General features: G+C 47.7%; 6 protein-coding genes across 6 annotated transcripts; 1 reads left to right on the top strand and 5 right to left on the bottom strand.

The window, feature by feature from the left end:
- The first annotated feature begins 336 nt into the window (after positions 1-336).
- ONS95_003326 (uncharacterized protein) lies at positions 337-2,795 on the top strand. The gene is made up of 2 exons (XM_058496625.1): positions 337-513; positions 586-2,795. Exons 1-2 carry the CDS (start codon positions 440-442, stop codon positions 2,372-2,374), a joined length of 1,863 nt encoding a protein of 620 aa, XP_058353877.1. The 5' UTR covers positions 337-439; the 3' UTR covers positions 2,375-2,795.
- Positions 2,796-3,203: 408 nt separating this feature from the next.
- On the bottom strand, positions 3,204-5,526 carry INDA1_1 (Amino-acid permease inda1; the record flags this gene model as incomplete). The annotated part of the gene is made up of 8 exons (XM_058496624.1): positions 3,204-3,461; positions 3,517-3,838; positions 3,952-4,356; positions 4,508-4,595; positions 4,653-4,839; positions 4,904-5,080; positions 5,134-5,189; positions 5,262-5,526. 8 exons carry the CDS (start codon positions 5,524-5,526, stop codon positions 3,204-3,206), a joined length of 1,758 nt encoding a protein of 585 aa, XP_058353876.1.
- A 1,988-nt stretch (positions 5,527-7,514) lies between these two features.
- On the bottom strand, positions 7,515-7,980 carry ONS95_003324 (uncharacterized protein; the record flags this gene model as incomplete). The annotated part of the gene is made up of 2 exons (XM_058496623.1): positions 7,515-7,736; positions 7,834-7,980. The coding sequence occupies 2 exons, from the start codon at positions 7,978-7,980 to the stop codon at positions 7,515-7,517; spliced, it is 369 nt and encodes a 122-aa protein (XP_058353875.1).
- A 1,123-nt stretch (positions 7,981-9,103) lies between these two features.
- ONS95_003323 (uncharacterized protein) lies at positions 9,104-11,181 on the bottom strand. The gene is made up of 4 exons (XM_058496622.1): positions 10,598-11,181; positions 10,388-10,541; positions 10,079-10,341; positions 9,104-10,016 (listed from the first exon to the last, which is right to left on the bottom strand). Exons 3-4 carry the CDS (start codon positions 10,210-10,212, stop codon positions 9,113-9,115), a joined length of 1,038 nt encoding a protein of 345 aa, XP_058353874.1. The 5' UTR covers positions 10,213-10,341; positions 10,388-10,541; positions 10,598-11,181; the 3' UTR covers positions 9,104-9,112.
- Positions 11,182-11,581: 400 nt separating this feature from the next.
- ONS95_003322 (uncharacterized protein) lies at positions 11,582-14,040 on the bottom strand. The gene is made up of 11 exons (XM_058496621.1): positions 13,481-14,040; positions 13,349-13,431; positions 13,284-13,292; positions 13,194-13,230; positions 13,125-13,146; positions 12,946-13,074; positions 12,415-12,897; positions 12,290-12,363; positions 12,127-12,234; positions 11,952-12,077; positions 11,582-11,898 (listed from the first exon to the last, which is right to left on the bottom strand). The coding sequence occupies exons 1-11, from the start codon at positions 13,846-13,848 to the stop codon at positions 11,676-11,678; spliced, it is 1,662 nt and encodes a 553-aa protein (XP_058353873.1). The 5' UTR covers positions 13,849-14,040; the 3' UTR covers positions 11,582-11,675.
- Positions 14,041-14,792: 752 nt separating this feature from the next.
- On the bottom strand, positions 14,793-20,219 carry POL5 (DNA-directed DNA polymerase). Its single transcript, XM_058496620.1, has 3 exons — positions 19,115-20,219; positions 18,674-19,067; positions 14,793-18,626 (listed from the first exon to the last, which is right to left on the bottom strand). The coding sequence occupies exons 1-3, from the start codon at positions 20,160-20,162 to the stop codon at positions 17,051-17,053; spliced, it is 3,018 nt and encodes a 1,005-aa protein (XP_058353872.1). The 5' UTR covers positions 20,163-20,219; the 3' UTR covers positions 14,793-17,050.
- Positions 20,220-20,271: the final 52 nt, after the last annotated feature.

Raw genomic sequence — 20,271 nt, 5'->3', positions numbered from 1 at the left:
GTCTTAAAGTCTTTCTGGAACTTTCTACAATAAGAGGGCGGAAAAGTTCGCAGGAAGGATGATGGGGATTTTATGTCTCCAGAAGGTTATGCCTGAAAATACTTGGCCATCGAAGTGGGTTTAAGCTCATCCAATCAACTAAAGTCAAACACGAAGGAGCCATTCAGAGCTCATGCTGACTATCTCATACAAGGATTACAGGAATGGGCGTCAGCACTTAGCGACCTCGCCCCCTGAAGAGACAACCGAGCAAATCACATGGATACCACCCAAGTCTTTTCTGAGACTGGCTACATAAGCAGCGGTGCAGCTGGGGCCGCGCCGACTCAGCATGAGTCGATGACAGACAGGCGCTTGAAATTTTTCTGAATATCAGAGATCTGGATGCTCCCCATGGATGAGGAATGAGAACTCATGAGGTGGGTTTGAAGAATGAACTATGAATGCCCTCTTGCCCAAGAAGAAGGTCCGCGCGAGCCATACGAAGTCGAAAACTGGGTGCCGGACATGCAAGTGAGTGCCCTCAAAGTCGATAAAAGAAGTTCAAGTGATATGAAGCTCTAGACTAGACTGACATAATCATAGGATACGAAGAGTCAAATGCGATGAGAGTAGGCCATTATGTCGGAATTGCTTCTCAACTGGCCGCAAGTGTGATGGCTATGGAGTCTGGACAACCGGCACCATCAACATCCTTACGACCAAGGAAGTCGTCCCAGTCGTGCAAACTGTATCTCCTCAGTCTAGCAACGATTCATCCCCAGAGCCAATGAACATTTCCTTCCTCGTGAAATTGCCCGGTTTAGTCTCAGCACAGCTAAATGACGAGGAGCGGCTGTGTTTCGACTTCTTCCGATCCACGACTATCGTCAAACTCCCCGGGCTGTTCTACTCCCATTTCTGGCAGGAACTTGTCCTCCAAGCTTGCGTGCTAGAGCCAGCAGTGCTGCACGCTGTGATAGCACTGGGTTCTGCACATAGGATAGAAGAGGAGACTCTGAGGCCGCGGGGGGCAATTTCGCTCTTTGATAGGACTGAACTTAGTCGGCGGGAGGTGTTCACTATCCAGGAATACTCGAAAGCTATCAGCCATCTCCGGAACCGCAAGACGGAGGATAAGACTGCTTCGCTTCGGGTGGTACTTATCACTTGCGTGTTGTTCGTTACGCTCGATCTTCTGCGAGGAGAGTATGGCAATGCCATGACGCATACGCAGAGTGGTTGGAAGTTGATGAGAGAGCTTCAGTCTGGCGGTTCAGACAAAGCGACATGTCAGCCAGAAGTCGACATGTCTTCAAACTGTACCACCGTAGACGAATCTCTATCCGAATCGCTCTCATGTCTGAGTGTCCAATCCGCATTATTCGGCTGCAACACAGCGACATCACACCTCGAGATCAGCCAGCCAACCCCACTATCCGACATCAAGATCCCTTCCAGATTCCGCAACATGTCCGAAGCCCGGCGGAGCTTCAACAGCGTCCTAGGCGAGGTCCTAGCCCTCTCCCAGAAATGCCGCTCCTTCGACTTCAGCGGCACAACATACCCGCCCGACATGAGCAGCCGACAGGTGTGCCTGCAGAGCGCCATCGCCTCCTGGAAAATGGCTTACAGCCGCAGCCGCGACGCGCTCACCCGCCAGGCCAACAACGAACATACCGTGCTGGGCGTGTTTCTCCTGCGGGTCTTCCTGACGATGACGTCTATCATGGCCGAGACGGCGCTGTGTCGAGGGAAGCAGACGATTTTCGATAATTATACGTCGCACTTTACGTCGATTATCACGCAGACTTTACACCTGCTGAGGCGCTCGGCGCATAAGAAGATGGAGATGAGGGCGCGGTTTAACGACTGGGAGCGCGCGGCGGATTTCATCGCCGATGTGGGACTCTTGCCCTTCACGTACTACACTGCGCTTAAATGTCGTGTGCCGTGGATACGACGACAGGCTATTGCACTGCTCCTAGCGACGCCCATACGCGAGGGCATGTGGGATAGTTTCATCATGGGGAACGTAGCGCGGGAAGTCATGATCGCGGAAGAAGCTGGGTTCTTCGACTCCTGGGCCGACGAGATTGACGCGGGCCCGTTCGACTCGCCAGTGGAGAGGAACGAGCGGCTGAAACATATACCTGTTCTGCCTGAATCGTTGAGGTTCTATGATGTGGAGCTGGAGATGCTTGATCCGGGGAAGGGGTGCGGGAAGTTGATTTTAAGGAGGCAGAAGCCTGGTGTGGAGGGCGGCTGGGAGGAGGTTGAGCGTTCTTTCGATTTCTCGGAGCTGACGAAGGGGTGTTATTCTGATGTGGACTATTCGCCGCTCTTTGCTGATGGTAGTTCTGGGTCGAGTTCTGGAAGTTCTGTTGCGAGTTGATGTCTGTCACGTGAACCGTACATCGAGACAATGCTTTGTATGCATGGTTGCTTGGGGAGCGAAACGGAACTAGATACGGGTTGGCTGGTGTTGCAGAAGAAGATTTACAAGGCGGTGGGTTGGTCGGCGTTGTCGTTTGCTGGTTTCTGAGATTCCCCTCTTCGGTTATAGATGTACAAATATACCAATGTTCCGCAAGTAACCACGAAATCCCGTAAGCTATTCAGTTTACTTCAAGCTTGCAAGACTCGTCGTGAACAGCAAATTATCGGAGCACATTCCAAGAACGTAAAGAGGTATCAGAAATCTTTATATCAAGTGTTGCATTGTCATGTGGGTACGAGGTGGTGAGTTGTGGTATGTTCTGACGACTCTAGCGTATTCGGGACGTTAGGTGTGCATCATCGGCATAGACTTTTGGCAGTATTTTAGCTTCTTCTGGCTTTAATCTCCAATCATCATGTTTATAGAAGCAGGTGAGAAATAGTCTCATGAGCGAGTGCCCGTAGCTTCACAGAGGGGACCGACTATTATGCAATACCCTCGCTCTTACGATTCTGCTGGGACGAAGTGGAGGGTGACAGATTGAGCGAGGACCCGCACTCGAGTACTGGTAATCTTCATGCTTACTAGTAAACAAATGTCCCGGGGTACACAGAAGCAGGCGATGATCCCGAAGCTCATAGACGGGTACACTCTTGATTGCAGAGAAACGGATTCATTACTCTATGCTATTACACTTCTACACAGTACACAACTCGACCACACACTATCCTCACATCTCCCCCGTCTAGATCCGCATCCAGAAGGATTGGCGATCTTGCCCAGCTCAGTAGATCTTGCTCATGATTTGCTTCCACTTGGGCCAAGAAGCAACCTCGGCTCTGTAAGCATTAATCGAATCCCAGTCAATTTCACGGCGTCCAGTGTCGACATCAATCTGTTCAAGCTTGAGACCACCCTCTCTCTTCCAGACATAGCCGATAATCCAGAACACGAGGATGACGGGAACAGTCAGCCAAGCTGAGAAGAACTGCTCTACAGTGGCAGTCTCTGTTTGTCCCGCTGGAAGAATCGCGCTGATGAGCTAGAAAATATTACTTAGAATATGTCAGAGATGATGAGGGAGAAGAAAGACTTACTGTAGCGATCAAGACGATGACACAGAGAATGAGGCCGATCCAAGATCCAGTAACACCGAAGATAGCCTGGAACGGAATCTCATCAAGTGTATGGCCTTGGTGCTTCCAAGCCTGGCGGAAACGGATATGTGCGAAACAGATGGATCCCCATGTGAATAGAGCGGCAAGTCCGGAAAGAGCGAGAAGCCAGTTGAAGACCTCCTCTCCGGTGGAAGTTTCTTGAATATAAGCGAAGGCACCTGCCGCTAGGTGGACGAGGACCGAAGGAAGAGGTCGGCCAGACTTGTCAACATAGGTGAAGATCTTGGGAGCGTAGCCCTGTCTAAGTGGGGATTAGCAAACGTTCTCGTCCAAGTTCGACTTTTGAGTCAACTATCGAACATGATTCGGAAGAAGACTTCCACGATGCTTTTGAAAGGAGCGGGTGGTACTTACTGAGCAAGAGCAGTCAATGTTCTTGATCCACCATAGACGCAAGATGCTCCAATAGATAGGACAGAAATCATAATGACAGCGTTGAGGAAGTGGTCGTATCCTTTCAATCCAGCATATTTAGCAGCCAAAACGAACATAGATGCACCTTCTTTGTAGGCGTTTTCGGATCCGAGGAGTTTCTCATCGTTAGATGGGACAAGAAGACCGACAAGGAATAAACCCAGGATGAAGAACAAAGTGATACGCCAGAAGACCTGTTTGATTGCACTTGGAAGAGCTTTGGCGGGGTTGGCAGACTCAGCCGCTGCGATACCAACGAGTTCTGTACCGGCAAAGGAGAAGGCAGCAGTGACGAACACAGCGCAGAATCCTCGGAATCCGTTCTTGAAAGCTCCTGGGTCGTGCCTAGATGGAACTCAACATCAGTTATGCTCACACGACATTCACGAACAGAGGTCTCCGCATGATACGCTTCGAGATACGATATCTTCGATGTGCTCAACATAGCTGGAGAGAGAACTTCGGTGTGGTAGAATGGAAAACATAATTCACATACCATGTACGTGCTCCCCAATACTCATCATATCTGCCGCCGCTAGGTCCACCACCACAAACCAAGATCACCGCAATGATCATGAAGGTAACTACGGCTTGGATTAGTGGCTGATTTACGGTCACGTCTACTCGCCGGAGGAACTTACTGATTGTGACGAGTTTGAGACACGACGACCAGAATTCCTCCTCGGCGAATCCAAGAGCGCCAAAAACGTTGATGATGATGATAAAAATCCAAAAGATGGCGATTAACAGGTTAAGGTTTAAATCCTTGTCCCAATATTGAACAACGTAACCAGCGACAGTAAGTTCAAGCGGAAGGACGATAAGCCACTGTTAGATGTCAATAATGTTTAATGAGGTTATAGGAGATCTCATCTTGGATGCATCGGCATACCTGAAAGACGTAATTCCAGCCCATAGCAAATCCCCAAGATGGATCGATGAAACGAACGGAATACGTGTAGAAACCACCAGAGACAGGGTACATAACAGCGAGTTCACCAAGAGCGTAGACAACGTTGAATATCATGATACCGATTATCATGAAGTCGATGAGCACAAAGCCAGGTCCCTTCGAATTGTATCAGCAAAAATGTCAAATTCTGGGGAGCCTTGCAGACTCACTCCGTTTCTGAATGCGCTTCCAGAGCCGACGAAGAAACCAGCTCCAATCGAGCCACCTGGCAAAGTAGTCAGTATGTGTTTCTATGTCTCCCACTATCTTCAGTATCATGGCAACTGGATAGGCATACCAATAGCAATCATCTGAAGATGACGGTGCTTCATCGAACGATCAAGCTCCACCATGCCTAGGCCATAACTTCTCATCTTGAACGACTCCAAGTTAAGACCATTTCGAGTCATGAAGTTTGCGTCACGAACAGCACCACCATTTTCCATGGCGGCGTGGACCTGATGGGGATGCTTTCCCTCGATATCCCGTCGAGGCAAGCCATCACTGGGAGAGTCCGAGGACGCAGTGTCCGGGACGACATCAATGGTGTTCTTTTCCGCCATTGTTGTTCAGGAAGGTGGGTGACCGTGGAAATTGTGTCGAGCGAGGACCCTCTGTTGTCGAAAAGGCACGGCGAGATGCACGACAGGAATGCTGTACCGGGGAAAAGTGCATGAGACGAAGGGGGGCAGAGGGTTAAATGTAGATGCTGGGACCAGAGCCCTGCAATATCTGTAATTACACGGCACAACAGCAGGCGACTTTCTCGATGCATGCAATCACTACTGGGGGTTCCAGATACCAATGCCCAGCTGGATACCAAGCTCCAGTGGGTCTTGGAGGCGTGTTACAAAGATAGCTTGATCCACTGGGATTGGAAGGTGTGGTAGAAGAGCAGTCTTGACCTTCCGAGCTGGGTGCTCCCAGGGCATGCGAACGCTGATGCCGAGTGACGGCTGTGCACGCAGCCCCGATCTTGAGCGACATATGGCGGGGACGGCGGCGGCGAGGAGGCCTTGGATGCGATAGGAGACTTAATTGACAGCTTGGCACGCAGTCTGGAGGCGTTTGTCTTGGTGTTGTTTTGCGCTGCGATGCGATGACCTTCCCGAACGGTACCGTCAATTGCTGGGCACGTCGTGTAAACGACGCACATCCTATCAGTCGCATCTGGGCGCTGCGCAACGAGCTCTTGGTCCCGGCGGGCCTGCTGGGTAGGATTTGAGAGACCGAGCATCATTCGATGTTCCGGGTCGAAGCAACTTCTGCTATCATTCCAGAAATCAATCGTTTCTAGGCATACCGGCTGGGCAGAGCCTGTCACAAGAGCAAGCACCAGTCTTATCGCCTCTCGTCGATGCTTCGCCGGTGCCAGTGCCAGCCGCCGCTGAGCTTGACATGCGGCGACCGAGGTGGTGCTGCCGCACCCCGATGATCGTTGTCTCCATCCCTGGAAGAGGTTCTTGGCTAGTAATCTGCTTTGTTGGATCACGGTCATACATTTATTATTGGCAGTGGCAGCTGTTCGATGCTGCACTGGACGGCGGCTGGATGATGTTGGAGGTTGAAGAGGATGAAGGTGAGTGTTCCACTCGCTCGCTGACTGCCAAGTAGCTGGGCACCTCTAGCGTAGAGTGGCCAACAGGTGACCTTCTGTCTTGGGCGTGATCTGGAGCAGTACAGTGGAGCCAGGTACACCGGTACAGATTACAGATGCAGCAGCAGCCAATCTCGGGGTATTCGAAGGACCAAGCCTATTGGAGAGTGAAAACGGTGCTGCGCCGGATTGGAAATATGCTGCCTCACTTCTCATATTCGGCCGATTTCAATCTCTTGTCTCAAGCACATTGGTGGAACTCTTGCCTCTTCTAGACACCATATTCCTTTACCAATGGCTCTCATACATTGCCCAGACCTTCTGGAAGGTAGAAAGACCGGTGGTCAGCATATTAACAGAGTTCCTTGCAGACAGTAGTCTGACTGTCTGACGGTGCTCCCATGGAAGGGTTAAAACAGGAGACTCTAACACCCCTCGTCCCCCGGGCCCCTCAGAAGATTCCTTCTACTCGTAGGAGTGGATCTCTCTCTGGGAGCCTGAGGTTCCCAGGATGTTTCCCCAGGGCTGATCGTGACATCAGAAGAGACTGGAATTTTTCTTTGTTTTGAAAAATATACGGATGGTGGGTGTCAAGATCAGTGGCGCATAAGATTATAAAATGCAACGTAAAAGAGAGGCCGGGCGAGCTCTTTATTCGACAACAAGGGATAAAAGACCCATACAAATGAAGACCCTCAGACCTAAGACCTAAGAGTAGAACCTCAATTTATTTCCCTCAAACTCAACATTATCAAGTTTTCAACTCATTCCTGCCCATAAACCCAGCTATCCCATCCAAGCTCTCACCAAAATCTCCATCTACTAACAGAAGTGATAACTAGTAAAAAAGACGGAAAATCAGTAAATATAATACACGAATTGTCTCCGCAAATAATCTATGCTTCTGGAATTCGCCAAGTGAAAAAAAAAAACTTGAGTTCCAAGCCGATTAACTCACCTGTCAATCTCAATCCGCTTGTTATTACCACAGGGAGTCCAGCACTGCTCCTTAATAACGCGGTATACATTCTTCGTAACCTGATCGGCCGAGTTCCTGAACCAGAAGATATTGCCGGACGCATCGGTGCTCCAGATGTAGCCTGGTAGGCAATTGATGTTCAGATGAACGCCTTTGTCGACTCGAGCGCCCCATTGGCTGTTGCATACCATGACGCCCTATGATATAGTTTAGTTCTGGTTTTGTCTCTCATATGTATATTGTGGACTTGGAGGTATTTATCACATGTGTGATGGGAGATAGAGGGGCTCTTACATTGTCTACTACGCGGAGGTCCCAGTAATGGTAATTTATGCCGAAAGCAGGTTGGTCCGCCCACCTTATGTGGCCATATACGTGAAGACAGGCACTTGTGTAAGAAGTCAAACCTAGGAGCATGAACATGAGGGTTGGGAGCTTCATAGTGGGTGATGAAGATGGTGAAGATGGAGAAGGAGGTGAGTAAGATGAGGAATGAAGACGAAAAACAGTTCAGTCACGTCAAAGAGTGGTTATATACATGAAAAGAACCTGGTCCATTCAGTTCGCATCGCAGATAAGGACAGGCCACTCACAGCAGGCGGGCAAGATCCAGGTCCAGTCAGGAAGCATAACCAAGACACATGCTTTGTTGGTTGTATGCTGGGCGCTGGGCAAATACCAAAATCCTATCTCAGTCTGAACTTAAGTGACATTCTGCACATGAAAGACATTTTTAACCAATTCACTTGAAGCTCAACGGTGGTAAAAAAAGCTAGTATTTATATAATATAATATCTTTCTCTTAACAAAATTTGAAGTTGCCAGTAATTCCAACAGGTCTTATCAAGTTTTCCTATTTATAACTAGACAAGGTATCGACGCTGGCCAAAAGCCAATGGTCAGCCAGACCTTCAATTGTAAGTATTAATACAGGCCTAGATCCCGCGGTCCTGGGCATCTTTCCCTCTGAGAATGAATCTCTTTTGCAGACCCAGAGATGTTGTACTCATTCACTACATCGCATTCTGTGAATTTGAGCCAATTATTCCATTCCAAAGTACGGGGAACTCCTAGTCACCCCACACCACTCACCGTAGCTAAGCGCCCAACCCCCAAATAGCGCTTTTGGAAAAGCCACCCGAACGTTAATACTATAAGAAGAAATTGCGAGTGTGAACTCTTTACGTTTCTCTAGCTCCCTCTTTTTGAGACTTCAAGTTTAATGGTTGTTGTTGATATTTTATAAAGTTCAGCCGCGTTTGTGGGGGGACAGGCGTTTGTCCGGGGAAAACGAGTACCCTCACGCACCTTATCTTAGACTTGCAAAGCGGGATAATATGAAAATAAGGCATCCAAGCATATACAGATTTAAGCAGAGCTTCGGATTTCCCAGTTTTGGATGCGACGACAAGGACGTGGTTGTCAGAGGATGGAGTTGATGTTTATGGCGGAGAGGGACGAGGTGGGGAGGTCAGACCGTCAGAGAAATTTGGCGAGTAGTCAATGCCAATAGATAGCTAGAAATAGATACACAGTGAGGGTACTTGATCAAGTAGAAAGCTATCACATATCCCTAGTCGTCGTCATCTTCCCATTCCCAGTGCTTCTTCCCGTTCCACTTCCCATCCAAAATGTCTCTGACCTGTTGCATCATCGGCGACTCGGAAATCATTCGCTGCTGGTCCTCGCTCGGAGTCAGCATACTTTCAATCCCCAGAGCTTTGTGCGAAGCGATTCTTTCTTCCTTTCTCCTCTGACGTCCAATTTCGACGATTTCAGCTTCAGGCTCAGGCAACTGAACCCAAGCCTTCTCCACAGCATCATTTACGTCCAAAAAGTATTCGAGGTACGGATCCGTGAGTCCTTCGAAGCCTCTCATCATAATCTCCTTGACTGCTTTGGTTGCTGCATCAAGATTTTTTGTTGGTACAAACTTCTCGCAGCCCAGCATTCGGTATATGTGTGGTTGATACAGATACACGAAACCTTGAAATGCTCTGTACCCTCCGAACTGGTCAAAATATGGGTCTTTGTCATACTCAAGGTCACCATAATCCCGATGAAATAAATTCTTCGTGTTGTGTCGTGGACATCCAGCCAGGACTAGTATGGTCTGTTCCTTTTCGACTCTCGAGGGTGTTGTTAGTCTTAGAATACAACGGCAGTGAAGGTATCGATGAACAATATTATATATTGGTTCCCACTTGACAATGAGTCGTTTACACACCAAATCAATTGGAGGATTGTCATCAGATCTAGTGTTTGGTCTAGTGTTTGGTGGCGTTGGAGAAACAGATTCGGTAGCAGCTGTCGAGGTGTTCGAAGTCGGATGGTGCGTTTGAGCCTCTGGTGACTTTATTCGCTTCGACAACCGATAATCTCTGTATGTATCGGGACCAAGACCTATTTGAATATCGGTGGTCTCAAATGCAATCGCTTCCGGGTGAACCTTGAGCACTTCTAACCCACATGAGAGACTAAAAATACGTCAGCGCCAGGGACATTCCTCAGAGTGGCTCTAAGTAGAGTTATGATATACCACTTCTTGAAACCGACAACTACGGTCCCTTGTTTATATGGCTTGAAGCAACGTATACACTTGGTTCGTGATATACCGTGCCAGGAACTCATCAAGAAAGCGAGTTTAATTCGACCACCAGATTTGACAACCATGTCCCAATTTTCTGAATCGATCGTGAAAGTTTGAGTCCAGTCAAACACAGCAACGTGGCCTTGGCGAATTTGGGACAAGCCAGGGAAGTTCCGGGACTTGTACTTTACTTCAAGTAGGTCTCTGAGAACCTAGAAGATGTTAGAGACAGATGCAAGAGGTATGTTCACAACGTACACTTCTGTTCGAGCACAGGTCTAGAGGCACGAAGTAGGGCTCCTCTAACCCATCGTCAATCTGAACATGCCGGTCGCGCTCTCCCGCCTCCCAATGCTAGCCGAGTTGTTTTGGAATCTGACGAGCTATTGAATCCAGATTTGACAGTTTCTCTCTAATAATTTCAGATCAATAAGTGAACGGAGCACGAAAAAGACGGAGCTGACAAACATAACAATGCAGCCTTGCAACAGCTGCAATCCTCCTTTCGCGCTTTCTAGACGACATTTGAGTAAGGAGATGTTCTTTTTCGAAAAGACAGTTCGTACTCGCGCCCAGGTCCGAACAGATCTTTTCTCAGAGTTCAATTAGCGTTCAAGCTCTGAGCTAAGAGTTGATAAAGATGCCATGTCCTGCCCGACGAGCATCAAAGCCCGCTCAAGGATGGTCTCGATGCCCGAGGGAATTAAACCTGTCGTAACCATGTCTCGAATGACCAAAACGATACTAGAAAGTAAATGAAGCTCTACAATAAGTTTTTGGACATCAGTTGGAGCCTCGCAGATGGCTTCACAGAAGTTCATGACTTTGCTGAGGCTGTCAGCAATCTGAATCGTGATTGAAGCGATACTAATGCCGACCCCCAAAGTCTCAGCCATTTTGCTTTGGGTCTGTGAAATTCCCGAAGTTTGGTTGCAAATATTCTGGGCTTTGATCAAATATAAATGGCAGAGGAAAGGTGTGCAGCTGCTTGAATCTTTGCTTAGCATAGCCTCGTGTTGGAACTCTCATCGTTAGGCTCTGTGATGGCGGAGGTGTGGTTGCACTGGGCGAGCCAACCTACACGGTCACAACACAGCCAACCGTACGTGACCCCTCATTGGCCCAACAATCTCTCAATGACGACGTGTACCTACTTCGCCAGAGAAATTTGATACTCTGTTTTGATAAAACAGTCCCCATGGAATATCTCAAGCAAATTCCAGTCGTGAAGAGCAAATATATCCACTGGATAAATGTTATCATTGCTCGTTTGAGAAACACATGAACCACAATAGACAAATATTCTGGAGCCTGGGGACGTGACGTGGACAGCAGCTTTGCAAATATTGGCCCGAACAGAGCTGGGGGAAGAGCAGAGAAAGCTTGGGAAGAAGCTGTGAGAATGAGGAGCGGCTGACAGAATTCACTGGGGCAGATACTGGGATTGCCTGGCGGATGAGGGATTGTCCATTTTATTCATTTATTATTTAATTCAGGTCCTCAGATATACCTGGTCAAACCCCCACCTTGCCGAATCCAGCTACCTCTATCTGGTGTATCTGAAGAAGCTTGCCTTGTCTCCACTATCCATCTCAGCTCTCTTCATCTCGGTCGTATACTCGTTGGGGTGAGGATGCTCCTCGTCTCTGCGCTTGTTGATCTTTCCGAGGATGAACCATTGGAAAGCAATGAGGATGAATGACATGGTCAAGAAGCCGAGACAAACGCCGTGACCAGTGAAATATCTTGGTGCATCGGTATTCTTGTAGCTATAATGATGTTAGTAGATGCACTGGAATTGATTCACTAATCGTGGACTCACATGAATGATGAAATGACACCACCGCAGTTTCCGAACGCGATTTGGATCGCAATTCCGGCACCTCGCTTCGTCGATCCTCCAATGTTGTTTCCGTTCCACATCACCATGATTGGAATCATCGGGTATCTGAATATGTTAGATTCTGATGGACGCACTGAAAGGTCTGGAAACTTACACTCCACATGCAGCCAAAAATGTACCAATGTACTGAACAGCGGGGGTATCTGTGGAAAGCAGGAGAACGTAACCAATGATTGCTGAGCAGCAGAAGCCAGCGAGGAAGCTGTAAAAGAGTTAATACAAAATTCACTTTTCCCATCTAGAGGATCAAAACATACACTGCTCGCTTGTTCAATCGATCACTGTAAAAGCCGCCGAGAACAGTAAAGATGCATCCAAGCACGTAGGGAGGCTAGAAATCATATCAGCATAAATCCCGATCAACATTTAGGGTACCACTTACAACTGTAAGCAGCTGGGACATGGCATCGCTGTAACCCATAGCGCGAATGATCGATGGCAAGAATAGCGAGAACGAATAGAGGGGTACGAGGATTCCAATATATGCCACAGAATGAACCCAGATCTTCCAGTCGGCAAAGGCATCTTTCATGAACTTGACGTGGTAATGGGACGCAAGATCATCATTGTCGTGGGCCAGACGGAGTGACACCTCCTTTGCCTCCTCGGCGTTCAGGAATGAAGCTGTTGCAGGACTGTCGGCCATAGCCCAGAAAGCGATAATAGCAACAGCAACGGTAAGGAGTCCTTCGAGCATGAAGATCCAGGCCCAGCCATCTTTTCCTCCTACGCCATCCATCTCGTTGATTCCGCGAGCGAGGAGGCCTCCGAATGCACCAGCGACGGTTGCAGCCGAGAAGAAGATAGCGGCTCGGAATGCACATTCTCTTCTGCAGTACCACAGGGTGATGTAGTAGTTGACACCCTAAATCCATAAGTATGATGTATCAGACCAACCAGTTTATTGACTTACGGGAAAGAGACCAGCTTCAGCAACACCAAGGAAGACACGAGCAATGACAAGTCCGTGAAAGTTCGTGACAAGACCTGTCAGGGTCATCGTGATTCCCCAAGCCAGCATCATGATTGGAAACCACATAGACTGTCATTTGATTAGTTTTAATTCTCAGCAGAAATCCGTCTATAACATACTGCTCTCCATCGCTTCAAGACCCTAGACCGTGTCAGTTGACGTCTACCTATCGAGGATGATGATCTTACATGTTGGAAGGAACCTCAAATAGAACGTAGGTCACGACTACATTGAATATGAGAACTTGAATGTCAGAAGTATCACTTGGTGAAACTCACAGAAAACGGCTAGAGGGGCAAACTGTCAGCAGATGAACAAATCATATACCTATGGGAGAACTCACATAAAGCTGTATTGTACTCCATTCCCTCCAGCCCGATGGCCTTCTCGAGACCAAAGAGCTTGGCATTTCCGATATTTGTACGACTGTACACAATGTCAGAAAAGTTTTGTTGGTTTTGTCCAAGAAACTTACTCAAGGAAGGAAAGCAAGTATAGAAGCGACAAGAACGGAATAAGATGCCAGTCGATTTTCCTGAGCAGTCTCTTCGTTTGAAGTGTGTCGTAAGTGGGAATGTCCTCAACAAAGGCAACATCTGCCTTCTCATCGACATCAAGACTCTTCACCTGCTTCAGTTGCATATCTGAAGCAGGATTGTTCGTCGTTTCAGTCGCCATTTTTGTAGGGAGAAAATGAAAGCTTCTGGCAGAGAGGGAACAAGGATCGACAAGGAGAGAAACTCTAGTGGGATATCTTCCCCGTCTTATAGCAAATGTCAAGATAGCCACAATGATGCGGGGGGCGGAGAAGTGTAACAAGATCTCATATGCCTTGCCTTGCATGGCTAAGAGACCCCGCCATGCCCAGATGCCGAGCCCACCTGATTATGTGAACCGTTTTTCAAGCTGTGGGTTCTTCAACGTGCCGAGACTTCTCTCAGCGAAACAGAGTGTGGAATTGTTTCTTATCATAGTTTGACAAGGCGCTTACCGAACAAAATACGGAGATTTTCCGTGTTGCCTGCTGTTGTGCCATCCTCGCCCAGGATTTAGTGTTCACTTGGTAATGCAGCCGGTTCTTGGCTGGGCGGAGAACCAACCGAGTCGAGTTTGCGGTGCGTTCATGCTGCTCGCAGCCGTCATCCAAATCAATAGAGAGTGGGCCATTTGTATCACATTATTAAACTTGTTCATCGCTTTCTCTGGTCGCTAAGCGTCGTTGATGTCACTTTTATGCCTTTGGTGACAGATTATGGTTATGACCAGGAGAAATTCGGTTAGTTTGTGGCTTAAGCCTGGAGAAAACCGAGTCTTTGACAGAAAGCCTAAACATTTTCTAGAAGCGTTTGCCAAGCGAGCCGGTCAAAGTATATGCGAGTGTCCGGTTCATTTTCGGAAACTGTTGTGGCTAGATGCTTTCAGATACGAAGTGTTAGAAGCTGGTAGTGGTTTATTGGCCATGTTGGCTTTGCCCCATGGGGTGGGTTATCACACTGACGAATGTGGAGGTGGCTAGGGGGAGTTGGGCCACTTTTAATGGGGCTCATTGGCTCGGTGTTCTCGCCGTCGTCTTGGAAACACTTCCTGAAATATTTAAACATCCTGCGGGCCGGCAAGGTTGCACCGCTCAGGGAACAACATCCAATTAAAAAGTTGCTTGTTTGTTGAGACTTGGAATGAACGTACGATCCAAGCAGAAGCTTACTCCCTGGACTTCCCGGCGACTCCGGTAGGAATGCTCTTTGCAATCAATATCATCGTTGTCAAAAGGAATGCCACTATCAAATCCTGGCACATGTGAAAGCGCCACAAACCCAAGTTGATGTTAATTTCTCGAACCCCTCAATTCACCTTGATGGCTCTGTTTCCCATTCGAAGTGGCAATGAAAATCTCCATGGTAATCTTCTATCCGACTCCTACAATGTTCTTTGGTCTTGTGTGATATTCCTTGTTTTGGCCCAACGAAGTCGTAGACCATTTTGAATGGTGCATGGCATGGAAACAGCCTTCTTTGTCACTCGTTGCTCATGTTCTGTCAAATAATTGCGCAGTCGTTTCTCACGGGCATGGTCCACGAAAAGTTCAGCAATGGCTTAATCACGAATTTCTTGAAGAGGCAAACACGGTCCTCGCTTTTCTTATGAGTTAAGGTTGGTTTATCCTTAGTTGTGACACGTCCGTTGTGTTTTGCTTTTCTCATTGGATTTTACGAAGAGATATTTGGATTGACATGGGTAAGGAACTGGATGCCAGGCAAGATAATACCTCTGGATCCAATTTCGCTGGTACGAATCAGTCCGCTAGAGTCAGATTGTTGAGCAACGCTGTTGCTGTAGTTTTCGCGCGGTTGTGGACACATCACTACAGTGCTACTTTTGTTGACATAATGCGGTTCTCAGTCTGATCAATCAAAGCACTAGTGACTACAATTATCCACATAAGCAGAGTCTCGCATCAAGCAGCTTACAAAGCTACTCATCTTTGATGGTCTAACGGTCATGATTTCCGCTTGTCAAGTCGACAAGTCGCGGGAGATCGGGGTTCGACTCCCCGTCAGAGAGTTTCTCTAGAGTTCATGTCCCCGAGTTAGCTCGGATACACATCTACATTTTTTTTCGAGTTTTTTCTTCCTGCTGCCAGATTCAAGAGTTCAAAGACTCGATTGGCTGCGATTCAAATTCGTTTTGCCGCCAGGTGCAAATGCCACGGAGATAATGAAAAGAACCCACGTGAGAACCGGTATGTTCCCTCTTGTATCCCGTTGTGTAACACAGCATATTAAAGCAGGTACAAGAGCTGAAACCAAGCTGGAGGGACAGACATATTTCAATGTCTTGTGGAACTCGGAATAGATAGGAAGTGATTGTTTTTTTTGTATTTTCTAGAAGATCAGCTTTTTCTTCATTTGTTTATTCGAACGTTTTAAGCGAAGACCCTATCTTAGGCGAGGGATCATCGCCGCATTGCAACTTATTCCTCTAGACATTAGAGTTCATACGCATGGGACCGTACAGGAGGAAAGGTTTTGGACTGTGACTGAACTGTTTACTGTTCGTGTGTACTGGAGGGTGTCTCTATGTTGAAGCAATTGCTCGTGAGCGCTTATGAACGGGACAAACGTACTTGGATCTGGAACTATGAGAACGATTTCTTGACAGGACACTGACCTGCGCAAGATCGGTACTAGCTAAATAATCAGTTCAATTGCTTATATGTCTTCCTTCCTTCCAATCAACAGAATTTTCCACCTGACCCACTCGCCTACGAAAAATCTTCATGATGCCCCGCACCCACAACCCCGCCTCCAATAATCCAATATCTCAAGGCGACATCTCGGCCTTTCTCTATCACCAAAAATCTCCTAGAGTCTTTCTCTCTCCAAGTACCGAAATAAGCCGTTTTCTCTCATCCAATCAAGGATACATGGTCGGGTGGTGTAGTTGGTTATGTACGTTCTTCCCCATTCAGACCAAACATCATTGAGCATCAACTAATAGCAATACAGCACATCTCGTTAACAGTTTACTGTGACATATTCCGAGAAGGTCCTGGGATCGAGCCCCAGCCTGATCATTTCTTTTTATTGTTTTGGGATTTTTTTTTTTTTTTTTTTTTTTTTTTTGTTCTAGGATTCATTGGATTGGGTCTTTGCTGGAGGAGAATTGTGGTCACAGCAGGAGGTGGATTGAACTCCATAGTGTTAGGCAATCGTACACTGGAACTTCGGTGTAGTGGAAAAGATGGAAATTTGATATTGAGTTGATTATAGTCAGACTTGATTGATCTTTTATCTAGGTTACAGAGGCGATACAACTTGAAGTCAACCTTGTCAGTTTTAATGTTTTATACATCCTAGGTGTGCCATTTTCAGCGAAACAGGGTAAATAAAGCTTACAGTGAAATCTCGTCGCTAAAAAAAGCTCTCCGTGGCTGGGGACTGGAAGTACACGGTGGGAAAGCGCATGTTCTCCAGGCCTAACGTCAAGATTGAAATTCAAAGAAATGTCTTTCATTGAATTCCAGCTATCTCCCACAAATACCAGCTTAAGCATTGGCGTGACTCTGACACCAATTAACCCAATCCACGAAGAATGCAGCCTGCATCTTAACTTCGCCCTCAACCCACGCAACCTGCGAATCCCTATACACCGTCGCGATCTTCTTCACGCTCCCCTTGTCTACTCTATACAGACTCGACGCAACTAGCAAACTAGCACTGCTGGCAGCTCTGGCGAAGAGATGTGAAGGGTCCTTCGAGGCCTCGAGATGGACGGCTTTAAGCAACTTGATCTGCTCAGAAGCATTAATCTCAGCAACACCGTCTTTCTTCGCGGCCTTGGAGGCCTTGGCGAAGGCTAGGATGATGTTGTGCGCTTTCTCGGCAAGTTGCTTAGCTTTTGTCGTGCGGATCAACTGCAGGAGGGGTAGGAGTAGGCCGAATGCAAGAGGATTCGAAGCTTGTTTCTTAGCGAAGATCTCCAGCAAGTCGAGAACACGCCCTTTGAAATTGACCATGGTCTCCTTGGCATCTTTCCGTTCTTGCTTCTTGTTGGGAGCTTTCTTGCGCGCTGAAAAGATCTCGACAAGTTTGGCGTCCAGCTGCATCATTTCCGAGTCGGTCATGTCGGCGTCACTGTCTTCATCGTCGCCGTCTTGGCCTGGGAGGTGGGTGCCGAGGGCTTGGGCGAGAGCTAGATTAAGCTTTTCTGCGTCCTCGTCTTCCTCTTCTCCTGATGCTTCGTCTTCCTCGTCATCTGATTCTTCATCTTCCTCCTCATGCAGATGTCCATTCAAATGTCCCTCATCACCGTCCATGTCGACGACTTCTACGTCTGAATCTTCTTCATCGTCCTCGTCTACGTCCATGTCTTCCCCATCTTCAGGTTCTTGGTCAAAAAGCTCTTGTTGGCCTCTCAAACTTTCACCAGATTCCAGAACATCTGTCATCAACTGCAGACCACCTGCGGTCATATCGCTCATAAACGCACCAAATACATGCTGAGTAACTTTCCGGAGAAGTGCAGATGGCTTGGAGATGAATGAAAGTAAGAGCTCCACCAAAACTTCAGAAGCATCGACTTCAGAATCTTCAGTTTCCTTGTGGCGAATCAGCTTATCGTAGCACAGCTTCAGCTCGTCTAGAATGGAGACAGCTTCAGGCTCGCCACTATACAGTTGGAAGACAACCAATGAGTACAGTAGTGCTAGTGCCTGAAGAGGTGCTTTGTTCTCGGCGTTCGCCTTCTTAGCTCTCTTGAGAATCTTTTCCACGGTCGAGATGGCACTGTCCTTAGCGTCGGTAATTCCCTGATCCATTTCTACCGCATCAGGGGTAAAGGAGCGCAGCAGATCGCATGGAAAAGTGTATCCTTGTAAGTCAGACAATAAATGACCAAAAGATGACATGAGACGTGTTCGGAAGATTGTACGAGTCTTGGTGGACAAGGCTGGCTTGCACTTGGCTTCCTCAACATAGGCGAATCTGGCGAGTGTCGGTAGAGCGGTTTCTTTGATCCAGTCAAGATCCCTCGACTCATCAGTAATATTGACTTTTCGAATGATATTCAGTATGTAATCACCAAGCATCTGCCTCCGCATCTCAGCTTCCTTGACATCGTCACTAGGCTAGTCAGTTATCCGTGGGAAATTAATGATCGGGAGACTCACCCGCTGATTGACAGAGCAGGGTCGACAAGTGTATTGATCACAGCGGTAGCGCTGCTATCCTCCACGAAGCTCAATAATCTTTCGACCGTTTTGGTCTTCGTAACTCTATCAAAGTTATATGTTCCATGACCTCCGATCAAACATGGCAAGATTGTCACGAGCAACTTTGGATTGGCTTCCACGGCACTGATCAGAACCTTCAAGGATTTGTCTGCTGCTCGATGTAGAAAACGATCCTTCTCTTGGACATGGTTAATGAGGCACCGAACTAAATTATGACTGAAGACACTGGGTAGAACTTTGCCATATGAAGTAGCATTTTCGACCACTTTCTGGAATAGCAGGAAGCCCCAGAACTTACGCTCCCGAGAAGCAGTCGAGGAAAAGAGGTTCTCTGTTGAGAATTAGCTTCATATGCAAAGTGGGATGAAGGAATTATACCATCAACTGCAACTTTCCAGAAATTCTCAAAGTCCGACTTAATGCCATGCACCTTTGCCTTCACTCCTGCGATATACTGGGCCAGGACCAGATCCCAAACAAAGTGGAGCTTCGCATTCCAGTTTCCAGTTTGTTTGGCTTGTTGTGACTTGTCCGATCCTTCGTCGCTAGAACTTTCCTTAAGCGCCTTCCCAAGTGTTTTCAGATGCTCCAATGGGTTTCCGCTTGAGCCCCAAGGCTTGCTGGGAAATTTCATATCTGGGAAGCGACCCCTTGCTGTGATCCAAATACCGACACCCTCGGGAGACAAAGCCAATCCCGCATTGTGTATTTGTTCCAAGGTGTACTCGGCTTGAATTTGGTCCATTTGCGACAGCGCTTCAGCAATTACCCAGCCGCACTGCTCCCGAGTCCATGGTTTCTTCTTGGCCAATTCAAGGAACTTCTGGAGGATGGTATTCCATTTGTTATCCTCCCCAAATAAGATTTTAGCTCCGACGAAGCTCTCCAGTCCGAACAGTAACCCGAGGAAATGATCCTTTTCTTCTTGTCCGCTCAAGTCGCCGTCAGGCTTCGTTTTCGCAATTAGGAAGCCAAGTACTTTGTCGAAAGTCAAGCCCGGGTATTTTGTCTCCGCCAGATTCTTCGTCCCAAATAACTGTCCGATAATCTCTGCCAAAACAACACTGAATCCAAGCCTGGCACATTTTCTGCCACTTGCGAGTCCTCGGAACAATCGTCTCTCGAGATGTCGTTGCAGGGTCGACTCTTCCACGCCGTTTCCTCCTAGAAGCCCTGACAACACTGCATTGGCAGCGTTGAGTCGATCCTCTATATCCTCACTACTCAGTAAGTCGTAGAGCTGGACCTCCCTTTTCAAATCTGCGCCTTTCGGGTTGTCGAGGAATGGGGAGGTGTCGAGAGGGACAGGTACAACAGCGGGTTTCACTGCCCGCTTCTCGACTTTTTCTTCGGTCTTTTGCTGTTTATTTGGATTTTGCTCTGCGGATGGTCCATCCTTAGCAGCGCGTTTCCGTTTCTGCCCCATATTGATTATCACAATCGTTCGTCAGGACTGAGAGAAACAAGAGGACTTGAATCTTGCTCCCAAGCTATTACTGGATTTTTTGTACGAGAAACAGTTTTGTGCCAGCTCA

This window comes from Cadophora gregata (assembly GCF_030347475.1).
Source record: "Cadophora gregata isolate MNR1 chromosome Unknown scaffold_12, whole genome shotgun sequence".
In the NCBI taxonomy this organism is placed as follows: domain Eukaryota; kingdom Fungi; phylum Ascomycota; class Leotiomycetes; order Helotiales; family Ploettnerulaceae; genus Cadophora; species Cadophora gregata.
The sequence above is the reverse complement of the archived record's forward strand: the minus strand, read 5'-3'. Positions and strand labels throughout refer to the sequence as shown.

Excerpts from the sequence above, each read along its gene's own strand:
- ONS95_003326 (XM_058496625.1), top strand. The coding sequence starts at position 440 with ATGAATGCCCTCTTGCCCAAGAAGAAGGTCCGCGCGAGCCATACGAAG. Across the intron at positions 514-585 it reads ACTGGGTGCCGGACATGCAA|GATACGAAGAGTCAAATGCG; the intron begins GTGAGTGCCCTC and ends ACATAATCATAG.
- ONS95_003323 (XM_058496622.1), bottom strand. The coding sequence starts at position 10,212 with ATGGTTGTCAAATCTGGTGGTCGAATTAAACTCGCTTTCTTGATGAGT. Across the intron at positions 10,017-10,078 it reads GTTGTCGGTTTCAAGAAGTG|TCTCTCATGTGGGTTAGAAG; the intron begins GTATATCATAAC and ends ACGTATTTTTAG.
- ONS95_003322 (XM_058496621.1), bottom strand. The coding sequence starts at position 13,848 with ATGCAAGGCAAGGCATATGAGATCTTGTTACACTTCTCCGCCCCCCGC. Across the intron at positions 12,364-12,414 it reads TGTCCCAGCTGCTTACAGTT|CCTCCCTACGTGCTTGGATG; the intron begins GTAAGTGGTACC and ends TATGATTTCTAG. Across the intron at positions 12,078-12,126 it reads TTTTTGGCTGCATGTGGAGT|ATACCCGATGATTCCAATCA; the intron begins GTAAGTTTCCAG and ends TAACATATTCAG.
- POL5 (XM_058496620.1), bottom strand. The coding sequence starts at position 20,162 with ATGGGGCAGAAACGGAAACGCGCTGCTAAGGATGGACCATCCGCAGAG. Across the intron at positions 19,068-19,114 it reads CTGGAAAGTTGCAGTTGATG|AGAACCTCTTTTCCTCGACT; the intron begins GTATAATTCCTT and ends AATTCTCAACAG. Across the intron at positions 18,627-18,673 it reads CCTGCTCTGTCAATCAGCGG|TGACGATGTCAAGGAAGCTG; the intron begins GTGAGTCTCCCG and ends TGACTAGCCTAG.